Source organism: Marmota marmota, unplaced genomic scaffold (assembly GCF_001458135.2).
Source record: "Marmota marmota marmota unplaced genomic scaffold, marMar, whole genome shotgun sequence".
Taxonomy (NCBI): domain Eukaryota; kingdom Metazoa; phylum Chordata; class Mammalia; order Rodentia; family Sciuridae; genus Marmota; species Marmota marmota.
In genome coordinates, this window is record NW_025999945.1 from 205,260 (window position 1) to 230,663 (window position 25,404).

General features: G+C 44.3%; 1 protein-coding gene across 6 annotated transcripts; it reads left to right on the top strand.

The window, feature by feature from the left end:
* Nucleotides 1-3,954: 3,954 nt before the first annotated feature.
* Nucleotides 3,955-23,558, top strand: Prxl2a (peroxiredoxin like 2A). Of its 6 annotated transcripts, none has more exons than XM_015500055.2 (6): nucleotides 3,955-4,110; nucleotides 13,172-13,351; nucleotides 15,156-15,247; nucleotides 18,553-18,693; nucleotides 19,413-19,577; nucleotides 22,733-23,558. In XM_015500055.2, exons 2-6 carry the CDS (start codon nucleotides 13,174-13,176, stop codon nucleotides 22,844-22,846), a joined length of 690 nt encoding a protein of 229 aa, XP_015355541.1. In that variant the 5' UTR covers nucleotides 3,955-4,110; nucleotides 13,172-13,173; the 3' UTR covers nucleotides 22,847-23,558. The 6 variants fall into 6 exon arrangements, with proteins under 6 accessions (XP_015355541.1, XP_015355543.1, XP_015355542.1 ...); XM_015500057.2 differs by having other exon boundaries at nucleotides 3,963-4,110; nucleotides 13,189-13,351; XM_015500056.2 differs by lacking the exon at nucleotides 3,955-4,110 and adding an exon at nucleotides 4,160-4,444.
* Nucleotides 23,559-25,404: the final 1,846 nt, after the last annotated feature.

The window sequence follows — 25,404 nt, forward strand, 5'->3', positions numbered from 1 at the left end:
ACAAATTTTGTCATCAGAAATGACTTAGTTTTCCCATTTTCTCACAAAGCAACACTTGAGGGACATGTAGAACTAAGTAACCCACATAACACGTTTTCCTATTGAGTTACACACAAAAGAGTTGCAGTGCTCTAGAAAAGTTGCCAAATGTTTTGAAATGGGTAAGAGAAATTCCAAAGCAATGTCATCAATTCATGTGTTTTGAAGGACCATCATTAAGATAGCAAAACTATCAAAAATTTCTTGCTAACTTTGAACAGAAAACTATTATAGAGAAAGCACCCTTTAAAAAAATGCCGCATCACCAGTGCAACTGATGGAAAATGAGTATATCGTGTGCAAATCCAGAAATCAGTGACTCTGAGTCTACAAATGGTAGAGTTGGGACTTCCAATGTGAAGCTATCTAAGGAATTCCCAAATGTTTGGTTTGTTTCTATTTTAAATTTTAAGTGTACACATAGTGATAGATGAGATGGGAACAACCCCAGATTTAGATTAAAGGTCAGCAGTACCCTGGCTATAAGGAGTAGCCAATCAGAGTCAGATTCTGAGCTTTGTTCATTCCTTTGTCTAATCATTCCCCTCCCTGTGCTGGATCGGAGAAGCCATTTTATGATCACAAGGAGAACCAGCCTTAACATTAAAACCAACACATGAAAGCCCTGCTTCCCTAACCTAGGAATGATCCCACGACTGGGCCCTCGTGATAAATTACTGGTCTCATCTATGGAGTGTCCTAGAAAGAGTCTTACAGATTTTGCTATGGGGAACACTGTGGAAGTAGAACATCTTTATGCCTAAAAAAAAAAAAAAAAATAAGAAGAAGAAAAAGTGGAATTAAGAGAAATTGGTAAGTAGGGAAGGCATTTGAAGCTGATCTGTGCACATCTATTTTTGCAGTTCAGAAACAATTCTTGACTTTTATCAGCCACAGAATATTTTTGCAGTTCAGAAACAATTCTTGATCTGGATTTGACTTTTATCAGCCACAGACTGGGAATCTGGGCCTAACACAATGAAGCTGAGCACCAATTTTTGCTTCATTTTCACTTCGATGCTAGCTGAACTGTTCCCAGTGAGCCCAGATATTGCAGGGTCATCAGCTTAAAAAATCATGCCATGCTGCTGGCTTGGGTCACCGATGAGTAAGCAGATGAATCCAGCTGAATGTAAAGGTGATGGACACTGAAAGAATCACAAGTGTCTACTCAGATCTGTCTGCTGCTAGCCATGTTTTCTGACTGTCCATTGGATTTGAGAGGGACAGGTCCCTGCCGGGTGGTAATATATCTAAATTATCTAAGTTGTCACGAAGATTCTAATCAACGTTAACTTCAAAATCTAAAGCTAGTCTATAGTCTTTACAACATCAGAATTACTTTTCTCTTTAAAACTTGGTATGTTGTTGAGGTTTTTTGATTTGGTTTTCAGGGTTTTTGTTTTTATTTTTAATTTTTATCCTTATGTTTTATAAATAAGTTTTCCTGTGCCTACTTGCCCATAACTTCTTCTTCTGTCTGATGGCAGTTTAAAGAGTTCAGCCTGTGCTTTCTTGTACAAAGAGAAACTTGGGAGCATTAGGAGCATATTAATTCACTACCAGATCTAGCCTGGTTTCTGAAGTCCAGAGCTTGAGGGTGTTGCAGAAGTGGAGTCATGGCTTTTTTCCATTTGATTAATAAATATATTCTAGCTGAAGCCTAAGAGCACTTTCTTCTCCAGAATTCTGCTCTAATTCCTGAATGCAGTTGTCATTAATAGTCAATTTCTGTGTGCAGGTCCTAAGGAAATGGCTTCTTCTTTTGTCTTAAGTAGACCTCCCTGCAAACTTTCCTTATCTTTGACCATATCTTCTATGTCAGAATGAAGAAAGTAAGCCTTTTCTTTCCCCTCTTCACAGAGTAGCGAGAAATTAGGCAGGCAGGATAAAGGTCAGGGGTGAGGGTGGAAAATTACCTTTTTATGACTACATCCACATTGTAGCAAATTATACCAAATATTTTATGACCTTCAAATCTGTTGGCTACTTGTTATGGTTTGGATCTATAAATGCCACCCCTCCCCACAAAGGTCATGTTTTAGAAGCATAGTCCCCAATACAGCAAGGTTCAGAGGTAGGACATTTAGACAATGATAAGAGGTATAACCTCATTAGCAGATTAATCCATTTGATGATTAATGGACTACTGGGTGGTAACTGTAGGCAGGTGGGGGCATGAATGGAGGAAGTAGATCGCTGGGGGTGTGCTCTTGAGGATTATATTTTGTCCCTGGTTTCTCTCTTTCTTTCTCTCTCTGCTTTCCTCCCAACCCCACATTTCTGCCAGGGTTTTCTGCCACACCTCAAACCCAGAGCAAATGTAATCAGCTGACCATGAACTGAACCTCTGAAACTTTGAGTCCCAAATAAACTTTTCCTTCTTTAAATTGTTCTTGTCAGGTATTTTGGTCACAGCAATGAAAAGCTGACTAACACATCATCTAGCAAGAAAATTGCATGATCCCTCTGGTTGATTGACCCCTCTCACTCCCCAACTTAGGCCCACCCCTCTTTCAAAACACTGTCCAAGTACATCTGGATGCTGGTCCTAGGCCAGGCTCTGGGGTCCCAGAGGTGGAGCAAAGAAACTCAGAATTTGATTAAGAAGAATGCTTGAGTAGATTCTATGGGTCCAAGATCTGCCATAAATTCATCTGAAACATGGAGTCTGAGTGGGAAGTCAGGGAGGTGAATGGGGGAGCTTTTGGACTTCCACACCAGTAAGTGCTTCCCAGGTGAAGGGGGGAGGGACTGCAGGCAGAGACCTCCTCTCACCAGAGGGGTGTCAGGCTGATTTGCCACTTCTTTGTGAGCTGCCCAATGACTGGCCTCATTGTTCCTCTGATCTTTTAAGACTTCTGCTGTGAGTCAGCTAATCCTATCTCTGAAAGGATGTTCTCCTAACCACCTACTTCTAAATCAGTGTGGGTCCTTAATAGATGAGTAAAATAATGAACGGGATTAATGAGTGTGGGTCAAACTAACCCATCTTCCTCAGGCTGAGAGAAACAGGCAAAAAAACATCCCAAGAGTCAGGGTTCTTGGCTGCCACAGATAACTCTACCTTGCAAACAGCATTTCAAGGATAAGTTGGAGGCTGGCAATTCTGAATTTGTTCCCAATGCTTGACGGGATGCTCATTTGTATGAGTCCTGAATATTTCCATCGCCATACCAGAAAAAGTAGGGTGAGAAAGTAGTAGTTTAAAACAACAACAACAATAAAAACACTATTCGATCGCGGAGCGCTGTGGCACACGCCTGTAACTCCAGGATCTTGGGAGGCTCAGACAGGAAGATCACAAATTCGAGGCCAGCCTCCACAATTTACTGAGACCCTGTCTCAAAAACAAAAGGGCTGGGGATGTAGCTCAGTGGATGAGAACCCCTGGGTTCCAACCGCAGTGTGTGTGGGTGGGGGGGGGGTCGGGACTATTCCCGAAAGTGCTTAAAACTGGAAGGTGACCAGCCTTGGCTACACGACAGGTGCTTCTACATCCGATTGGGGCAGTGCGCTAAAAAACGCTTCAGGAGCTGAACGCTTGTAATCCCAGCCATTGGGGAGGCTGAAGCAGGAGGATCACACTTCGGAGGCCCTGGGATATTTAGCGAGACCCTGCTTTAAACAATAAAAAAGGGCTTGGGATGTAGCTCAGCGATAAAGCACCTTAAACCCTAGTACCAAACAACAACCAACACAAAACGCTTCAGGACACTTCTGGAGTTGTGAACAAACTAGAGCTGTGCGAACCCACGACAGCCGGGAACGCAACCAGAGAAGCGCGGAAATTCAAGACTGTCCGCTAGAGCCGAGCTGCTCCGGGAGGAAGCGGAGCAGGGGCGGAACAGCGGCTCCGCTGGGGGCGGGGGCCGTCACGTGTGAGTGGCGCGGCGGCACCAGCGCGAAACTGCGCAGGCGCGGGGCCGCCCCGGAATCCCAGCGGGGTAGATCTCAGCGTCCGAGTCCCACGCGAGAGGAGGGCGGGACGTGAGTACTGACGGCGGGCGCTGAGCGCAGGGCTCTGTGAAGCCGGTGACGTCCGCAGAGGCGGGGTCGGTCGCTGCGCAGGTGAGGAGGCTAGCGGGGCTGGGTCTGCGGCGCGCCGGGAGCACTTACAGGGTTTACGTCCGCGCTCTCGGCGGGTCCTGCGCGAGCTTGCAGTCCCTTTAGTGGCTGCCCGACCACCTCCTCGGGAAGGGGCTCCTTCCTGTCGCCGAGGCACCTCTGCGTGGTCGCGATCAGTGGGAACATCCCGCTCCCGAGCCCACGACTTGGCGCTGATCTGAGGACGAGAACGCTTGTCTTCCCGCTCTAGGCATTGAGTGAGGCTGGTAGCACCGACCTGCCAGAATATCTGGGACAAAGGATTGCGGCACGCCCACCCCTCCAGGCTAAGCCTGGGGTGAGCGGCGCGCGGACCCCTGAGAGGAGGCAGTGAAGGCAGGGGCTCCTGACAGTGCGTCCTGTCACTGTTGCTTGCACACCGACCCGTGCCCCTACAGTCTCAGAGGCACCTGTTCTCCCTGTTCCAGAGGTTACAAGCCCATGGTTTATTGTTGGAAGGAGTCCAAGTGTAAATTTCAAAACAGTGCAGAGGTGTGGGAATGAGAAGACAACGAAGGACTAGCCTGTCTTCCCCGTTGTGCAGGAGCTGGCAGAGAAGGGGTCGGTGGTCAGAGACAGGGCGAGAATAGTTAGGGCCCCGCCTGGTGCTGTCAGGAGGTGCTGAGCTGTGCAGTGGGAAGCCCCCCGCGAGGCCAAAGGATTGACTAGAGTTCCAATGGGGCTGACTCTGCCTCTTATCCCACTACACCATGCTGTTTCCACAGCCCATTGACCTAGACCTCAACTTGGAATTTGGGTTTTGTTGTAATGAATTTTCCTGTCAGCTGGTGGATTATTTATTAGAAAGGAAAATAATTAGGATTTAGTTTGAAAAAAGCTATCTGTACAAAGTCAGCTTGTATGTAGTCTTGGATATACCTGTTTTAGCCTGTCCCGGGAGACTGAGAATTGGGAGTCAGATCGCAAACCTTGACTCCTCAGAATATACACATTCATTAGAAACATATGGATACCATTTTTGAGACAGTCATTAATTGGGAAACAAGGAAGAATTATATATCATATCAGTGTCACCCTTTGTAAGGCAGTGTACAAAGCAGCTCCTATGTGTTTAATCTTCTTATTATTTCATGTCTGTGGGAAGTGATTCGACAGTCATTTTCATTTTACTGATTCAAGACAGTGCCTTGCTCAGGTTCATACAACTAGTGGGAATTATGTCTTGGATGTTCTTGACCTGGCCTCCTTTATAAGGGCGTACCATGTAGTTGAGACTATTGTTTCTGAGTGGGTACAAAAGACGTTTCTCAATAGCTTGTGTGGTATTGAGAAGGTTTAGTGGAATTCCAGGACTCAAGCTCCAGACTTTGTTAGTATCTCAGAAATAAGGCAACTTTCATGCCTCTTTGTGAAAGGTTGGGCAGAGACTCTAAGTCTCCCTTGACTGAGGCTTGTGTGGCAAGAACCGTCCAGAGTTGCTGTGGAGGGAGTCAGCCTCATCTCTGAGCTCAATGACCTCTGGCACAGATTACAGCTAAGCAGTGCCCTTTACCTTCTCTGGCACTATGGGTGCAGAAGGCAGTATGTAGCTGCTGCAGGGTTTGCATGGAGCGTGTGTTGTGCAGTGGGCAGATAGCAGAGAGGTGAAGCTAAGCCAGGGTTCCTTCTAGATCTAGAACCTCCACCTACAAAGCAGGTCTGCAATGAGATCTGGAGCAGTTTTTCAGTGTTTTGTGTCCTGCTTCAGATGTCTTGCTCTCATGGGAAAATAAATGAATCTGAGCCCTGCAAAGAAGAGAAAGATGGCTGCCTCACAATTCTCTAGTGCATTGCCGCATTTCACATTGTTTTTTAAATATTCTTTATGATAGCCTTTCAAAATACCCTTGTTTTTAAGAAGGTACTGAGGTACAGAGGGATGAAATGACCTCACAGAGTCAGAGGAAGAGTTTAGGATTAGGGTCCTGAAGCAGTGTCTTTTGAAATATAACCCCTGCCTTCCTATCTGCACCCATATAACTTGATAGAGCAGGTGTTCTGTCCCTAGACAGGAGACAGCAAGTGAGGGACAGAATGGCTAAGTCATTTGGGGTCTCTGCAGCTTCAGCCTCCTTTCTCAGAGGAAAGGACCTCTCCTAGTTCCTACATTCCTCAGTTTTAGCCATATCCTAAAGTTTCCTGGTAGCTAGTTATGGCTTGTTCTTTGAGCATCTGTTCAAAACTTTCTGAATCTAGCATTTGAGAGGAGGGCTAAGCCAGAGCTAGGCAGACAGGCAGGCAGTCCAGAGAATATAACTGAGAGTTGGAGACTGCAGCAGGTAGGTGAAAGCTCTTTGCAAGTGGCTATGGTATTGAAGACACTAGAGGGTGGGAGGGCATCTTCTATTGCTAGTGGGGCCCGAGGTGCCCATGTTAACATGTTGTTAAACTAGCATTTTCAAACTCTTTAGCATCTAGAATTGTTAGGGCCTTGTTACTGTGAGTGGGAAAAGTGTGGATCAGCTTCTTAGCCAAGAATGGGCAGTGTGACCCTTAAGAAAACATTTGGCATTGGTTTATAAGTTATTTGCCAAGGATTGGGCCTGGCAGAGTCTGGTGTTCTCTCTAAGTACCAGGTTTCCCAGGCCCTGTTCAGGAGTAGTCTGACACTCAAATTTCTCTTAGCCACCAATCAGGTTTCAGGCCCTGAGCCTCTTGACTAGATCCCTAACCCCTACATAGTTCTAGCTCTAGAGACTTTTGGCCAATGGTTGGCTGTTTGAAAACCAGATAGAATAAATGCAGAATAAACAGTCATGGACTGGGATTTGGTAGACCCAAACCTGAGTCACCCTTGTGATCTTGCACTACCTAGCCCCTTCTATGAGCCTTAGTTCCCTCATGAACTTAGTAAAGGAGGGGCTGAAGTAGAATTTTAAGGGAAGGAGAGGAAGATGAAATATCCTTCCAGCCTGGCACTGAGGGCCTGAGGCTAGGAGGCCCTTAATTTCCTTGTCTCCTGGTCTTCTCTTTCTTCCTTCTGTGCTGTCTGCCCCAGGCTAGCTCCTTCTGAGAAGGGAGGATTCCCTGGGTAGGCTGGGTGAGGCAGGAATACCCTTGATGATGCTGTCTATACTTGTTTTGGACATGAATTAACCCACCCAGTGCTGATGCTTTATTTTATTAATACTTTATCCGTTTCTGCCTAGAGGCAGCTCTTTGAACAGGCAGGAGTTTGGCCTGGGGAAGGAAGAAGTGAGGATGCATATCCAGCAGGAGAGCACTAGTGGCAAGTGCCCCTGTGACTTTCTGAAGTGCCATCAGATCCTTGTAACTGCAGTCTTGGGGTACTTTAGCGTCTGGATGTTCAATGTACCCCAGAATGTCTACATAGATTAGGTCAGACCACCCTGCCAGCAAGCAGTGTAGCTAGGACTCAATGTAAGTTCACCTAAATCATAAGTTTAGTGGCTTACTGGTTGGTTTGTTTTTGGCACTAGGGATTGAACCCAGGGACACTTTACCACTGAGCCACATTCCCTTTTTGTTTTGAGATAGAGTCTCACTAAGTTTCTGAGGCTTGCCTTAAACTTTCAGTCCTCTTGCCTCAGCTTCCTGAGTCACTGGGATTACAGGTGTATGCCACCCCACCAGGCTTAGTGCTTTCTTTAACATCAAGCCATCCCCATCCAAAATTACCTTCCATACTGCACTGAAATTGAATGGTTTCAACCTCACCTCACTGTGGAGTTTAAAATTTAGATTCTTTCATTAGACATGTAACACCTACTAATTACTAGGCTATATGTTAAGTGCTAGTGATACAGGAATGGGTGAAACAATAGTCCTTGTCCTTAGATTGTGCCATAATATCGTGGAGACAGATGTAAGTAGGTAAAATACACGAAATCCACTTGTGCAGTAACCATGTACGTGTGTTTATTATGCATGTGCACTATAATCAGAGGTGAGGGAGCAGTCAAGTGGCAGGGTTTTCAGGAAAGAATTTAGAGGAAAGTATTATTTGTGCTTAGCCTTAACAAATAGATAGACATTTACCTCATTAGCAAGAGTGGGGAAGGCATTCTGAGTAAAAGAAATGGCATGAGCAGTAGCACAGCCTTGCTTGTGGAGTGGTCTGATAAGGATGCTCTAGTGGCCTGGGAGGAGGCCAGAATGGTGGGCTGAAGCTAAGCTTTGGAGGTCTGTGCCAAGAAGTTTATTGTGAGAGTCTGAAACCAAGGGAAGGATAGGCGGGTCAAGGTGTATTAAGATTGCTCTGGTACAACCCGGAGAAAAACTAGAAAAAAAAAAAAAAGAAAATAAAAAAGCAGAGTCAGGCCAAGTTCAATTCTGTGGCTATTGAAGTAGACTGGGTGCAAAATAATACAGTCTTGGGGTTGGATTGTAGCAGTGAAGTCAAGAATTGGGTAGCAGATACATTTTATAAGATGAACAGAACTTCCTAATTAGGTATGGGGAGGGAGGTTGAAAGGAGATTAAAATGTGACTACTAGTTTCTGGCTTGAACAAATGGGCTAGAAGCTTGTGTTTTTCCCCAAGAGAGAACTCCAGAAGAGAAATTAACATGAGGGTAGGTCAGTTTTGACAGGGTACAATAGAGATACAAAACCTGCAAGTGGAAACTTTGAGTCAAAAGCAGGATTGGGGATTTGGAAGTCAATACCAAGGTAGAGGCTAAAGTGCTGAAGTAGGTGAGATCACTCAGGAAGGAAGTATGAGTTGAAAAACCACTTGCATGGCAGGGAAAGCAAAGGGAGGTAATGAATAGATGCAGGTGAAGGTCCTCAGTGATGCTAGCTGACTTCCTGGGTATGGTGTGAGGAATGGGCAAGGAAGCAGGCTGCCACAGAGAAAAGAAGCTGGCTCTTTGATTCTGTTCAAGTGACATGTGGGCTGTATTAAGGGCTTTGCTTCATTAGTCTTCCCTGGATAGCAGAGGGGGAGTCTGTTGGCACTTGGGAAATGTTATAATCTGCATGACTGCGAATGACTCAAAACTTTGCTCAACTTTTTGAAGAGCTAGGGCTCTCCATTTTTTTGTTTGCTGAAGATTAACTGTTGGCAGCTGGGGAGAGCCCCAGGGTGTCTGTGTGGCCTGGTCCTGCCTATGGAGTGACTGAGCTTAGGGGCATAGGCTAGACTCCAGGGCCCCACCTCCAACCCTCCCTCCCTGCCTTCTCTCCCTGCCTATTCACTGTGGGTCAGCCTTTTTGTCCGAAGAGGCAGGGGTGGATGCTACACATGGTGAGTGCCTATTCTCAGGTTTAACCTGCCTGAAGTTTGGGATAGGGACCCTGTAGGGAGGGGAGGTGCCTTGTGGAAGGAGGAAGGTTCAAAGTTGTAAACTGAATGGGCAGGGTTGGGGGTGTTGGTGAAAAACCAAGAATGTTCAGACTTCAAAGTGAGCTGTTTCTGCTGGAATCCTAGGATGTTACCTGGGAGCTTTAAGTACCTGGGCACCCCCTCATTTTGGAGTTGTGGAAAATGGGGCCTGGGAAGGGATCAGCCCAGCTTGTCCTAAAGCACATCTGGGTTATGCTCTCTACCCCACAGCTTCTAGACCTGAACTGCCTCTGATCTGCCACATCTGTTGTTTGTTTGTGTTCTTATCAACTTCACCTTCTGTGAGAGGAGGATCAGATAAGCTTCATTGGGTGGGGGGGGAGTGATTGAAGACTGGTGGAGGCTGGCTCTCCTATAAACAACTTTGTTATTCTCTTTTAGAGAGACTGACCCTTTTTTAATGGAAAAGGGATGGGGCCTGGGAGAAGGAACATCTGGTGTGTGGTAAATTTCCTTTAGAAGATCATGATTTGACTGTATTTGATGATTGAAGAATAAGTTTATCTTTTTTAATTATCTTTAAAGACAAAGGAGATTATGCCTCTTGACCCATTTCTGAATGCAGTAGGGCAAGGTGTGACAGAAAGATTACAAGGTTTGAAGTCTTATTTCTGTTGAGCCTGATCCAGGTGGCATTTATCACTACCTGCTGGCTCTGTGACAGTGGGGAAGTTAATGAACTTCTCAGTGTTGGCAGCTATAAAACAGGAGGATTTCTGTATCACAAGACTGTAGAGTATATTAGGCCATGTGTATCAAGTGACTCTAAGGAAATTCAGAGTTACTGGTCCCCTTTCTTCCGAAGTCAGTGGTCGTAGAGGCCCATGTGGAAATATGTTATTTTTTTTAGATATTAAAGCTCCTCCTGCCCACCCTTTTCCTTAGGTGGGAATAACTATGATCCAAGACTCAGGATCTGCTCAGGCTGTGCAGCAGGCTGTTGCATACATGCTCCAGGATGCCAGGACGGGGTTGCTTTGTAGTTCTGGGGGCTTGGCTGACCGGTTGAACCTGTGCCTTCTCTGGGTATTTCCAGAAATCACTTTTCACTGCTAATCATGGGCAGAAGAGCCAGCTGCTGGAGGTCCACTTGGCACAGTGTGTTCATGGAGAGAACTGACTGACCAGTAATCCTAATAATGCTCTGACAGCTTAGTGCTGCAGGGACTGAGGATGTAGTCCACCTCCCCAGAGTGGTGATGGTACCTTCAGCCCTGACATCTGCCCCAGTCAGTCTCCTTCCCAGGTTTAGTCAGCCCTAGAAGGTTCAAGCCCTTCCATCCTGCTTCTTGTGTCCTACACTAGCTCCAGAGCCACTTCTCCATGCATCTGTGGCTACCCAGACTGACTCTCATCCCTGTACTGCCATAGCCTCATGTTCATTCCCTGACTCAACTGCTTTACCTTCTAATCTACTTTTCTGTTATTTGTGTGCCAGGCCTGCATCTCCTTGAGGATTGTTTATCATTTCATTTTATATCGTTCCAAATTGTCATATATTAAATAAGGTCAATGCTGTATAAATGTTCAGAAATAATTGTTAAGTCTAGTTGAGTTGAATTCCCATGTTGTACTCTTAAGAAGACAGGCTAAATGCCTGTGGATGGGCAATAGGGGAATGGAGCCTGTTTGCCTCTAAGTGCAACCAGGTTGTATCTTAAGGATGTGGAGCTGACTCTAAGGGTCTCTGAACTTCCTGAATTCATTCATGTACCAAGTCAAAGCAAGTCTATTTGTAGAGTAGATTAAAGCTGGCCTTTGCATACTGAAGCAGAAATGTTTACATCTGATCAGATACTACTCATGATCCTGGATCCTACACACTTGTCAGAAATCCAGAGATGTTTTAGAAATGTGTAAATATATATAGACATTGTTCCAGGCATTGTGGAATCTCAGCAGGTGGTTGAGAACTGTGATTTTCCTCCTGATTAGTCTGTGAGCTATAATCCAGTAATGCGTAACTTTGCCACATGAAAGAATTGGAAGCAGGCCTGTGAAAGTTTCTTTCCTGCTTGGTCTAAGAACTTGATTGTTTGTGAGTTGTTTTCTTCACCATTCAATTCTGTTGAGTTCATTTCAGCACACATTTGTGGTGAGTCCATGTCTGTGGACCACATTTTGAGTAGTATGGTTTTAAGAAACTCCTCTCCAAGCAAGAGTCTCTCACATCAGAGATACCACAGCAGCAACCCCCTCCCTAATTCACATACTGACCTCTCTGCTGTTTTTTTCTCCCCAAGTACATAGATGCCAGAACGTCTTTCTGAAATGCCGTTTTCATTTAGTCACCCCTTGTCTGGAAGTTCTCTTTCGTTTCTTAATTCAAATCTGGACTTCTGAGGCCAACGTTAGTACTAGTCTGACCTACTCTTTCTTTTCCAAAGTCATTACCACCAAGTTGTAGTGCCTCCCTTACAGCCCCATGGATTTCCAGACTTTTGCTTGGTCTTTGGAGAAATTCTGTGTGAGCCAAGTCCTGAAGGGGCAAGTTGAGGTTGAGGGTAAGTGAACCACATATACCCCAAGGCCTGTCCCTAGCGATCTAAGTACACAGAATCAGGCTGGGATATAGGAGGAAGGCAGGAGAATAAGTCAGATCCTAGGATGGCATGAGAAGTAATGGAAGGGTAGGTGTTTAAGTGGTTGTCAGGAGAAGGAAGGCTAGATAGGGTCCCTAACACTGTTACAGGGGTGTGCTGCTTCCAGGGTTTTCTACCCAGAAGCATAAGGATTCCCAGCTGAAGGGAATTTTACTACTGAGTGTCCAGGCCCTGGCTGGGAATAAGACGGTGTTCCAATAAAATCTGCCTGGGACTCCAGTTCACTTGCAGAGTCCCATACATTGTGTAGAGATACCTTTTGCTAGGCTGCTTCTGAAGCACTTGCTTCTGGGCATAACACATCCCCCCTTAGTTCCTTACTTCCCTCATTCAGCAGACACCATGCAGTTCTGTTCACAGTGGGAAAATGGCAGGTTAGACAAGGTGTTTAACAGTTGCTATCTCTTGGTGGTAGGCTTTGGAGGATGTTTGCTTTCTTGTCAACCATAATTTTATGTATTGCCTCTTTGCTATTTTTTTGTTTTGTTTTACCATGAGCCTACTGTATTTCTACAATAACTAGAAAATAAAACTATTCTCATTTGGGATCTCATGCTGAGATTGTCTGCCTACCATGAGTGGGTCCTGCTGGGGCCTTAATGAATAGAATGTGGTCCTTGTTTCTGGGGGATTTTCCAATTAAAAAGGAAAAAAGGTAGGGTAACAAAGCAAGTATCCTCTAATCATGGAAGAGAAAGCTGCCCCTATCTAGGTAGGCATAGCTGAGTCACTTGTGTTGTAATATCAGAGTTTGGAGAGGAAAGGAAGAAGTCAAGGGGTCACAGCATGGCAGAGGACTGCAGAGTTGGGGGCCACCACCTTAGACTAAAGGAAAGGGAACAGCAAGAGAAGTCCTGGGAATGCTGTCATTTCTCTGTCATTACTTCTGACCCCCTGGTGAGTTCCTTGGGGCACTAATTACACATCTGTCATATCTTCAAGCTCTAATAACTGGCAGGTGGTTAGCAGACCTCATTCCACATTTCTGATCCTGCTTCCCCTCCTCCCTTGGCTTCCTGGCCAGCTGCCTGCCAGAGCCTTGGAACCTTACTCAGGAGATCAGATTCCAGCTGTCCTGTGGAACCAGTAACATCTTCCTTCCTCTCAATCTCCAGAGATGTCTTTCCTCCAGGACCCAAGTGTCTTCACCATGGGAATGTGGTCCATTGGTGCAGGAGCCCTGGGGGCTGCTGCTTTGGCACTGTTCCTGGCCAACACAGACATGTTTCTGTCCAAGCCCAAGAAAGCAGCACTGGAATATCTGGAAGATATAGACCTGAAAACACTGGAGAAGGGTAAGTAGTCACCCTGCTGTTCTCAGTACTTTTCCAAGGTACTGGCATGCAGGCTTGCTTATTTATTTATTTTTTTTCTTGAAGAGACAATATAATAACATTAGGGAAAATTTAGTAAACTTTGAAATTACCAACAGTTCCATTTTCCTAACATAGTCATCATTTTTATTCCAGCATTTTCCTTTCCATATGTACATGTTATTATAAAGTTATGATCTTGATATGTTATTTTACCTTTTTTTTATCAAAATTATTGTTCACTCTTATTATCTAATTATAATGATAAATCACTTCATAATGTTTAATCATGTATTATGCCATCACTTGGTAAACCTTCCAGAAAGTTTTCTGAGCAATTCCAGGCTTGTGGAATCATCAATGTGCCACCCCTCCCCCCTGCAAAAAAGTAATTAAATAAAGAAGTCTCTGGGTCAGATAAGGCTGAGAAACATGGTGTATCTAATTCCACGTTCCTGATGCTCAGCACAGGACCTGGTGCTCAGAAGGAATTTGCTTATTGAAATGGGAGGTCTGCTTTGCTGTTAATAGAGCATAATCAGCCCCCAATTAGGCAGTACAAGAGAAAGCATTTTAGTGCCACACTTCAGAACAGACATACCTCTCTACCTCCCTCTGGAACACTTTTCCCTCTGGAGTCCATTATGGGCAGCTGAGAGCTGTGTGTTCTCAGTATTAAAGCTGTAACTCTGTGGGGATTCAGTTGTAGCAAGGAAGTTTGACTGGTAAACACTGGGGCTCTTTGACTATGTGGTCTCCAGATTAGTGTCCTGAGAGGAAGCCTTTGTCATCCATTCAGTAAGTGAGGAAGCTTGCAAAGGAAGGCAGTTGTGTGGTTGTGCAGACTCATGGAGGGCCTCTTCAGTAAGGTGTGAGGAAGGCCTGATAGCCTTTGTTTACCCCAGGCTTCCCAGTCTCATTTGATTATGGACAGTCTCCCCCACTTCCCTCTTCCCTTTTTTTGTTCACATAGCCCCCCACAGGAACATGGCACACTAAAGCATAAGGGTTCATACTTACTGAGCCCCCACTAACTCTATGACCAGACACCATGAGTAACACTTTTATATTCTCTTTTTAATAATCCCTGCTGCCCAAGGTAGAACTGCATATATTTATATGCATTTTGCAAATGAGAAAGCTGAGATTCAAAGAGGAAAAACGGCTTTCCCACGATCACACAGCTCTAGATTCAAATTCAATCTGATATCAGAGACAATCTTGTACTACAGTTTTGTACTACAGTACTATCTACCCTAATCACTTCCTTGTAGGACATCTACCCCACTCTATTAATAACATTGCAGTTTACATAACTGAGGTAATTTTAAAAAAATTCTGTTGTCTTAATTCCTTTGAATATTTTTATAAGAGTATGTGTGTGTGTATGTGTGTGTATGTGTGAGAGAGAAAGAGAGAAAGTACAAGACATTTTCAGTTTGCCTATTTTTCTGACCTACAGAATTGTTACAATGTTCAGTGACACTGGCCATAAAAGGAATGCCATTCTGCCACAGTTTGGAATGTTCATATTTGAAAATGTTTTTATGTGGAGGGGCCTTTGAATATGTAATAGGATCTGTAAGTGTTATTAACTTTCTTCAGGAAGATGAATAGTCCCTGTGTGAGTGTGGTTCCCCCCTCCCATGTGTGAAATGCCTGTCCTTGCCCTCTCCCAAGCCTGGTTTCTGACCTTGGCTTGGCTTAGTGCAGATCATGAGCTGCTTAGGGGTCAGGACTGGAAGGCCAGGAGGAGATACTGAATTTCCTTTTATTTTCCCCTTAGAACCAAGGACTTTCAAAGCAAAGGAACTATGGGAAAAGAGTGGAGCTGTGATTATGGCTGTGCGGAGGCCAGGCTGTTTTCTGTGTCGAGAGGTGGGTACCTTAGAAGATCAATTCAGAGAAAAGAATCCCTGCAAGTGGGGACCAGAGCATTGCCAGCCAGGATCAAAGGCCTGTAGGCCTACTGTGGCCTTTTGTCAACTCTGGGCTGTTCTGTTATTTGCTCTGGATATTTCTTTTGATGTAGATTTTGTTCCTGCTTTTTAGCAACTTGCTGTCTCTTACTGAGGTTAGCAACACATCTGTCTTCCCTTTGATACTTGCAAGCCTTTCACCTTGTGTTGTGACATCTGTGTTCTCCCCCATTTAATCCAAGTTGAGGTACAGTTCAGTGTTTCCAGTGGGCAGCACAGACACAAACTTCTTCTACATTGCTATGGGCATGGTTAGCGCCCATCTGTGATAAAGCTGCAGCACCTGGAGAAGCTCTTTAAGGTGGTATAGAACAGACCTGCTTGTCAGTCTCCCATTAGGGACCCACTTGGAGTCCAGTATGGAAGCTATGGTCTCACAGGATCTGTACCTTGGCAGGGATTTAGTTAAGCTGATGGTGTGGGTGCATTTGACATGAGAAATCCATGAAAGTTGGGACTCACTGACTGGATGGTCTCCAGGTTGGCCCTTCAAAGGGAAGCCACTGCTGTCTGCCCAGTAAGTGAAGAAGCACATCAGGGAAGGCAGGAACGGTGATTTCTAAGTCACAAAATACTAGTATCAAAGGAAACATTGCAGTGGCCTAGGCCCCTATGGATAAACTGAGAGCCAGAATGGTTTGGTGGCCTGCCTAATCTGGTAACAGAAGCACCAAGTTCTGAAATCACTCCTTGCCTGGAAGAAAACTGGGGATGACAGTACTCCTACTCACAAGACCGCCTGGCTTCCCAAGCTATTGGCTTTGGCCCTGTGAAGATTATCATCCTATTCCTCTGGCTGCCGTCTTCAGCCCTGAGGGATTTCCTTTTCAGCCCTGTTGGTCTCTCTTCTAATTGTGTGGTGGACCAGTGGAGAATCCACTTATACCCTGATGCACAGCCTGTCCTGCAGAGTCTCCCCCTCAGGGCATTTTTTGCCTGTCATCCCATTGGTTTCTCCTCATATCTCTTGAAAATACAGCTGATTGTTACTACTCCCGTTTTGCAGAGGAGGAAACAATGGTGTAGACGTTGTAACAAAGTCATGCTGTCTAAGGAGGTATATTAATGTCCTGTTTCCACAAACTTGGTGACTTTAAACAACACAACTGCCTCAGAGTTCTGGAAGTCAGAATTCCAAAATGGAATATGCATGCATTCCTCTTGGAGGCTATGGGGGATAATCCATTTCTTTGCCTTTTCCAGCTTCCTGAATTCATTAGCTTATAACCTCCTTCCTCTGTTTTAAAAGTTAGCTGGTCAAGTGGTTGTATGTCATTGTATTCCGATGACAGTGACTTTTCTGCCTTCCTCTTCACACTTAAGGACCCTAGTGATTATATTGGGCCCAACCATATAATCTTCTTACTTCAAGGTCAGCTGATTAACAGACTAAATTTTATCTCAGTCTCCCTCCCCCTTGTCATGTAATGTAACATATTCACAAGTTCCAGGAATTGGGACACAGATATCTTTAGAGGCTCATTTTTCTGTCTACTACTAGAGGTGGAGTTTAAGAGTTTTTGATTCCAAATCTGCAATGCCTCCACACACCAACATTGAAGCCTGTTATGACTTGATCTCAGTGAAACCCAGAAGGTTCCAAGAGCAATAACGCTTGCTAATTGCAGCCTGTTTTCCTCTATGTTGGTCTGTGCCCTGGCAGAACATTTGTGGAAACTTAAATTTTCCAAAAAAGATGGGTGGATGTCAGTCTGAGTTATTTGGGGAGGTCTGAGGAGAAGGTATTTGACTCAGTTTCCATTTCACAGCTTTGTGCAGTGACATTCCCAGATAAAGAGCCCAGGAAAAGCAAGTGAAAAAAAAGCTTCTCTTCTCCAACAGGTGATCTTTGACCACATCAGACACTATAGTCCCTCCTCCTGGTTCTTGGGCAAAATTTGCCACTCACTGAAGCTCTTGATAAATGTATTATAGTAAATTCTGCTTCAACTTTTTGTTGTTGTTGTTCTAGAAAATGTAAATGTAGTTGCCACCATACAGCAGTGCATTTGTATTTGAAGCAAGCAGGCTTCATTTAAAAGAATTTCCTGCTAGTCCTTTAATTCTGGCACTCAAAGTGAAAAAATAATTTGTTCTTAAGTTAAAGCTTTACCGTGATCTGTGCAGTATTTACTTATCCACACCAGTTCATGAGGGTCAAGGATGTCTGAACTGCTCAGCTCAGCTACGTTCTCCACCTTCAAATTTTTCCACCTGGTATTTAGCAACCTTCTTTATATCCAGTCATGTTCTATGCACTGAGGGACCAATAAATGGAACACACAGTTTCTGAATATGAGATATATTTGGGAATTAAGTGACAATCCTCACCTTAGTGGTATCCCACAGACTCAGCACAAAAAAATGTAGCCAAGCAGGGAAGCTAGAGAAGACATGCACAGAGCCAGTTGTGGCTCACACCTATCATCCCAGTGACTCAGAAGACTAAGGCAGGAAGATTGCAAGTTCAAGGTCAGCCTCAGCAACTTGGCAAGACCCTGTGTCAAAATAGAAAAAAAAAAAAAAAAGAATTGTGGAAATAACTCAGTGGTAGAGGGCCCCTGGATTCAATCCTCAGTACCAAAAAAAAACCAAACCAAACCAAACAAACAAACAACAGCAACAAAAAAGAACATACACAGAGAAACAGAAATAGAACGTCACAGACTGGATAGGCTTAGCCAGGGAGATCTTTCTAGATCAGGGATGCTTTTCCAGAGAGTCCAGTTTGAGCTGAAAAGAGAAAGGAAGTGGTAGCAGGGGAGGGGAGACCACTGAGCACAAGCCCTGGGAGGGTGGACTGTGTGGCATGTGTCTGATGGTCCCTTGTACTAGTTTGGTCTAAGGCCAGAGAGCAGCTGGAAGATGAGATAGGTGAGAAGTGTCATGGCTGGGAGTAGAGGCGACACTGTTATGGCTGCCTACCCCAGGCTGTGGTTGAAACACCCATGAGAGGAAGCTAGCTGTTCTTTCCACAGTGAAAAACACAAGAAGTCTGGACTGAGGATGGCTTCTGATGCCCTTTCCTGATGCCTAGTGCTCAGCTGAGACAGGTGCATGCTGGGCTGCACAAATACTTCTGGCATTTTGTTGCCTCTGGTCCCTACGTTCAGAGCCAGCCACGCTCTGGTGCTATGTAGAGAGAGGTTTGTTGGCTGCAGAACATCAGGAGTTCATGCCCCTGGACCTCCCTATCTTCCACAGGAGGCTATGGACCTGTCCTCCCTGAAACCCAAGTTGGATGACCTGGGTGTTCCCCTCTATGCGGTGGTAAAGGAAAAGGTTGGGACTGAAGTGAAGGACTTTCAGCCTTATTTCAAAGGAGACATCTTCCTGGATGAAAAGGTACATGTCTTGTGAGCTTGTGAGACACATACTGATGGGGACTGGGCTCAGCTATGGAGAGATCTGTGGCTCAGGGTCAATCTAGCATGGAGCTGGAGGCCAGCCTCCCCTTCTGTTGCTCTGGACTTGCTGGGGCTCCCCCAGCCCTATGAGCCAGAGCATCAGATGCTTGAAAGCTTCCTTCTTCAATGATACTAAAACCCTTTCATGCAGTGTGATCCAGGAGGTGGACAGTAGCCGAAGCCCACTTGGGTTCCCCCATCACACAGGTGGACCTTAACACAAACCCCCAACCCTTAATGTATTGCAGCTCTCTTGCTTTCCCCTCCATTCCTCACCTGCAGAATGTAGCATCATTGCAGGTATGAGAATAGTGATAAGGTCAAGTTAGAGTTATTTCTCTAGGTTGGGCCTGTCTTGAAATCAGAAGCTGAACCCAGGGCTGGGAGTTAGAGTACTTGCCCAGCATGTACAAGGCCCTGGGGTTCAATCTCCAGTACTGAAAAAAAAATTAAAAGATGACAAACCTGGCAAGTTTCTTCATGTCCTTGGCAGTTGAGGCTCATTGTGGTGGAGTTGTGTGTGCTAAATGGGGAGAGGACAGGAACTATCAGTCTTTGTGTCTTTGCCTGAGAACAGATACCCTGTAGGGAAACTTCCTCCCTGGAGGGGTAGGCATAAAGACTCTTCATATGGGGTCTATCTTTCTTGGTCCCTAGAAAAAATTCTATGGTCCACAAAGGCGCAAGATGATGTTTATGGGATTTGTCCGTCTGGGTGTATGGTACAACTTCTTCCGGGCCTGGAATGGAGGCTTCTCTGGAAACCTAGAAGGCGAAGGCTTCATCCTCGGGGGAGTTTTTGTGGTGGGACCAGGAAAGCAGGTACATTCTTAATGTTTCCTTGGGCATCTCTGGGTATCTGTCTCTGATCACAAGGCCCTGATCAGGGATCTAGAATGGGGGTTTACTTTGCCTGTTTGGGTTTTCCTGGCTTTCATTCAAGAAAACCGTGGAAGGTAAGGAAAGGGAGGGAGGGCAGTGGTCATTTGCCACACACCTGCTGGCTCCTCATAGATGAGTCCATTCACTCTTCACCTTGTGAGACTCTGATCATGTTGCAAAGAGCTTCGACCATGAGGGGATGAGCAACTGTACCAATGAATACAGCTCAGCAGTGGCACTGCTGAGGTCTGAACCCAGGATTTTCTGATTCAGGTTCTGTTTTCTGTGTTCAAATGAAAATATCATTTTATTATCCTTATAAATGTACTTTATTTGCATATTTCCAGGCCATCAAGGATGGAGAAAACTGAAGAGGAAAGAAGGAATAAAAACAGGCCTGATAAGGGAAGGGGCAAGGAGGTTTTGTTGGGGAGAATGTGTTTTTCCCTCTGAGGGTCTTGGTGTCAGGGCTGTGCATAGAGAGGTCACTGACCCTGCTGTAGATGGACTGTTATGGGCTCTGATTATTAGGATCTAGAGTCAACATGGAGACCCCAGAAGCAGAGCATGGAAAAGATAGATGAGGAGTCTGTGGACCCAGGAGTTAGGTGGGTGGGTGCTCCATGTTGGACCCTGGGCTGTTGTGACATCCCCCACCCCACCCTGGAAAGTGGTACCAGAAAGGCTGGTATTTATATGGAGGGATGGGGCAGAATAGATACAGTCAGGGCATGGGAGGAAGACCTGGAGACTGGTGGTCTGACTTCTAGGCTGGTCCCTGCCCAGGGGCATGACATTAAAATTTATAACAAGTATTGTTTTCTTTCTGTAGAAAGACAGGGTTGGTCTGCATGGTTGGATCTTATTATCAATATTGATAATTGCATACTTTTCCCCAATTTAGAAGAAATCAAAGAGGTAATAGAAATCCTTGGATTTTAGGCTTTATTTCTGAGTTCTTTTATACTTCAGTAACTGCTCTCACTTGGCTTATTAGAACTTAACAGTAAGTATAAATTTAAAAGATAAAATGCAGGAACTCACATTTCTCTAGTTCCAGAGACCCTGGAACTGGGGGTTTCCTGCACTCCTCCCTCCTTGCTTTCTCCTGGCCTCTAGGGCAGGGTTTGGCATACCTGCCAGCCTTTTCTTGCCTAGTGATGACTCACCTGATGCTCACAGGCTGGCTGGCACATTCCTGATGTTGCCAGATGTATTGTTTGCCTTTGTGGGCACTCCCTGGAGCTTCAGGCTCTCCCTGCCTGGTGGAAGGTTAACTGGATTGGCTGAGCATCAGGACCTTGCTCAGTTGTTCTTGGGAGTAGTTTTTACAGTCCACTATGCCAGGTACCACTTGATGGGAACTTTTTTCTTTTTTCCTTTTTTTGTATTATTAATACATAAAGCACTCAGTGCCACTTGGTGGGAATTTTAAAATGTTTTTGTAATAATAATCTGTAAAGCATACTTTAAAGAACATATGTGTGCTATAGAAAATTTGAAAACAGCCAAATAATGGAAGGTGCGGGGAACCATTCTGTGAGCTTGACCGCCACAGACAACCCATTGGAACAGAGCTGAATGGTCTTTAGCTTTGTTTTTGTTCTTCTTTTATTTTTTAATCTTTGGTACTGGTGATTGAACTCAGGTGCTCTACCACTGGCCTACATCCTCAGCCCTTTTTATTTTATTTTGAGCCAGGGTCTCACTGAATTATTGAGGCTGGCCTTGAACTTGTGATTATCCTTCCACAACTTCCTTAGTAGCTGGGATTACAGGCATGTGCAACCATGCCCGGGTGGCTTTGTTTTTTTATTTTTAGAAACTGATGCCTTAACTAAACTAGATTTTTTTTTTCATTTAGCAGGTATCCTTAGCATTTTTGCATGTTATTATATATTCTTTCCCAGGGCAGATGCCGAGCCTTATTTTTACTACCTGCTTTACTCTTTATTGAATAGCAAGTAAATATAATTTCCTGATCTATTCACCTATAGTCACTACACTGAGGTGGGACTTCTAATTTTTTAAGTCTTTCTAAATAATGACAACATATTTTCAGGGTTTTTTTGGGAGGGGGTGTTGCTTGTTTTGGGGTGTATATGTGTGTGTGTGTTGTACTAATGATTGAACCTAAGCATCCTCCACCACTGGGCTGCATCCTTAGCCCTTTTTAAATTTTTTTGTTTTGAGCCATGTATTGCTAAGTTGCCAAAACTGGCCTCGAATTTTGGTTCTCCTGCCTCAGCTTCCTGCATAGTTAGGATTACAGTTTTTTTGCCACCATGCCTGATAATGGGTTTTTTTTTTTTTTAAAGTCTGAGTTCTCAGGTGTAATGGGTTAAATAACTTAAGCACAGTAGCATACCTCTATAATCTCAGATATTTGGGAGACTGAGGCAGGAAGATGGCAAGTTTGAGGCCAGCCTGGGCAACTTAGTGAGACTCTGTCTAAAAATAAAAACGGGTGGGGATGGAACTCTTGGTAGAATGCTTTCTTACCATGGACTTTACAAGGCCCTGGATTCAATCACTAATGCCCTCTGTCATCCAAAAGAAACTTTTTTTTTTTACCACTTCTTTAGGATTACTTTGGGATATCCTGGTCTTAGTGCATTTTGTTTCATAGTACCGAAAGATTGGCCTCCAGTTTCTTATGAAAACTAAAGGAAACCATGGGTCTCCCTTCTCAGGTGGCCATTCAACACCTGCTGAAGTCTGACGTCTGAGTTCCACTCCGTCGGGTTTTTCTTTTATCTTCATTCAGTTCTCTTCAGCTGCCATGTTCTTTTGCCTGCCTCTCTGTCTATGGACACCTGAGTTACCCTCTCTGCTTTATACCCTTATCATAATTAGCAGCTCCTGGCTTCATGATCCCAAAGTGTTCCTTGCATACTCCAAAACATGTGATGTGGCCTTTCTGATTCACCTTCCCCCAAAGTCTGAATTCCTCCAGGGCAGATGCCAGGCCTTATTGGGATCCATGTTCTCTTTTCCTTGAGCACAAGGCTTGATGGACAGCTGGTGCTCCACATCTGTCTCATGAATGAATGACTTAGAATGAGGATTGATATTCCCTCTCGTTTCCTTTTTAGGGCATTCTTCTTGAACACCGAGAAAAAGAATTTGGAGACAAAGTAAACCCACTTTCTGTTCTGGAAGCTGCTAAGAAAATCAAAGCACAGGTTCCAGCCTCAGAGAAAAAATGATCACATGAAACTGCCTGGCTTATCCTTGTTTCCACTGATGTCCCTGAAAAGTTAGGAAAGTCACTTATACCACTATATTCTCACTATAGATTATTAACATATTTTAATATAATTTTCTGTTTAGGCCCATTGAGGCAAAATAGGCCCAAAATATGACTGATAAAAAATCCAAGAAACTAGTGCAGATCATTTTAGGTAAGACCTGGAAAAGATGAGGCTTAAAGTTGGCTGGTGCACCTCATTACAAACTTATGTGGTATTTGAGTACCATTATTTGAAATGATTTTTATTTTCATGTCTTCAAAAATCTAAGAAAAGTTGGGGCTGGGGGTGTAGCTCAGTGGTAGAATGCTTGCCTATCATGCAGGAGGCCCTGGGTTCAATCCCCAGTGCTTAAAAATAAAATAAAAAGATGTAGGACACATTGATAATGGAGTTAAAGATTAGAGAATGTAAGACTTGGTGTGTGTGTTTTCTATTAATGGCTTATTATATAATGTCAAAGTAATACTCAAAGAAATTATGTATTATGGGATAGTTTGATGAAGGTAAATTATAAATTGAAATCTCTTTTTTCATGTTCTCTATTCTAACCTCAGAGATTTGTTTTTCTAGGAGTGATCATCTCTGGCTCTAATAAATTATGCATCAATAATCACCTGTACAAATTTTTCTGACAAAACCAATAATAAAAATACTTACCATAATGTTATCTGAAAGTGAAAAATTATATTCCCCAGGAGTATAAAGGGTAGGGAGGCAGGCTGTAGTTCTAATAATGTAAGAGGTTTGAAAATGATCAGAAGTATTCATCCCATCATTCATGTTAGTCATTTATGAGGAATGACTTTGACATTTAAAATCGGTAGCCACTTTCATATTGGTCTTTTAGTCTAATTGGGAAAGTAAGGAAGAGAAGGAACATAAGATGAAATGTGACTTAATACATTAATTTATTATGTTTGAATTTTTTTCTTGTGGGGAGCTCTGCCTCTAGAAGTCTCCACTAAGGCACCAAATGAGCCCAGGAGTATAAGTATTGAAATGAGAATCAAGAAAACAGGATTTATTCAGGGACCAGCCCAGCCTGGAGGAAGAGAGTGAAGTATGTCATCTAGGAAAGCAAGAATAGAGACTGAGGCTGGGAGTCAAGCTAGGAAAGTAGAAAAGTGGAGACTGACGATATAGTAGGGCTTGTAGCTCAGGGCTAAGATGAGGTTTGGGTCTAGCTTCAGGTGGGTGGCAGTGCAGAGTTTGTACAAGTCCATACTGGGCTGGGTTTCTGCAGTTTTTGAGGCAACACCCTTAAGTATTTGCACAGGATCAATGCAGTGACTTCTTTCTCAGGAGCTTGATCCATGGGATTCCAGCTCAGAATAGAGTTCTTTGATGCCCAGAGGACACTTGACTCTGAAATAGTTCCCTTGCAACTGAAAGAGCAAAGCCTTAAAGCATGCACCAATGGATGCAAAAGTAGAAACCTCATTGTGATCCCTTTTACCTGCTGTTTTCTCCTGGGTCCTCATATGCCTTGTATTCTCTCTCCTATTAGTATGGCATCCTGGAAAGAGCATTGAATCGAGTCAAGGTGGGTTCAATTTCTAGTATACTCTGACCTTAAACAAAGCTCTGGCTCCAGGCACCCTCACTGCTATCAAGTGGGCATAAAAATCCCTGCCTATTCTTCGGAGCTATTTATTAGAAATCACTGAAGGGGCTGGACATGGTGGTGCACACCTGTAATTCCAGCCACTAAGGAGTAGTCTGAGGCAGGAGGATCACAAGTTCAAAGCCCACCTCAGCAATTTAGCAAGGCCCTTGGTAACTTGGCGAGACCTCGTCTCAAAGTAAAAAATAAAAAGGGCTGAGGATGTGGCTCAGTGGTTATGTACCTCTGTGTTCTATCCCTGGAACCAAAAAATTTATTGAAGGAATGATAAATATTACAAGACAGTGCTTCTCCAACTTTAATGTACACAAAAACCACCTGCAAAGCTCATTGAAATTGAGACTGTTGGAAAAGGTGGACACAGTAAAGACATTTTATTCTCGGGTCAGAAAGGAGTTCTCAGTGCAGAACCGAGTCAATTCTGATCTGTGCAGAAGTGACTGGGAATTTTAAAGGGAGAATGAGGGGGTTAGGAGGGAAATGGCAAGGGGGGGCGCAGGCAGAGAAGTGGAAAATTACAAAGAACTGGTAGGAGGGGTCAATGTGATCAGAGCTTCTGTGACTGTACTGACTGGCAAGTTTATGAAGTTAGGTTTTCTGCCTCTCACAGTGTCTGGGAGTCAGTCCTATATTTCTTGATAATTACATTTCAAAGGGATGTTCCCAGGGCTTTAAGAAACACTCTGGCTCCTGGTTAGTAAAAGATGCATATGTGCCTTTGAGGTATAGAAAGGATTTAAATTGAAATTTTATAAAATAAATTGTTCTAAGACAAGGGGAAGTTATCAGCCTGTAGTTAGGTGTTGACTGGAACAAATGGTAAATTCTATTGGCAGCCTTGAACTTCCCCAGACAGGGACTCAAGAGAAGACAAGGCCTTCCCAAGCTG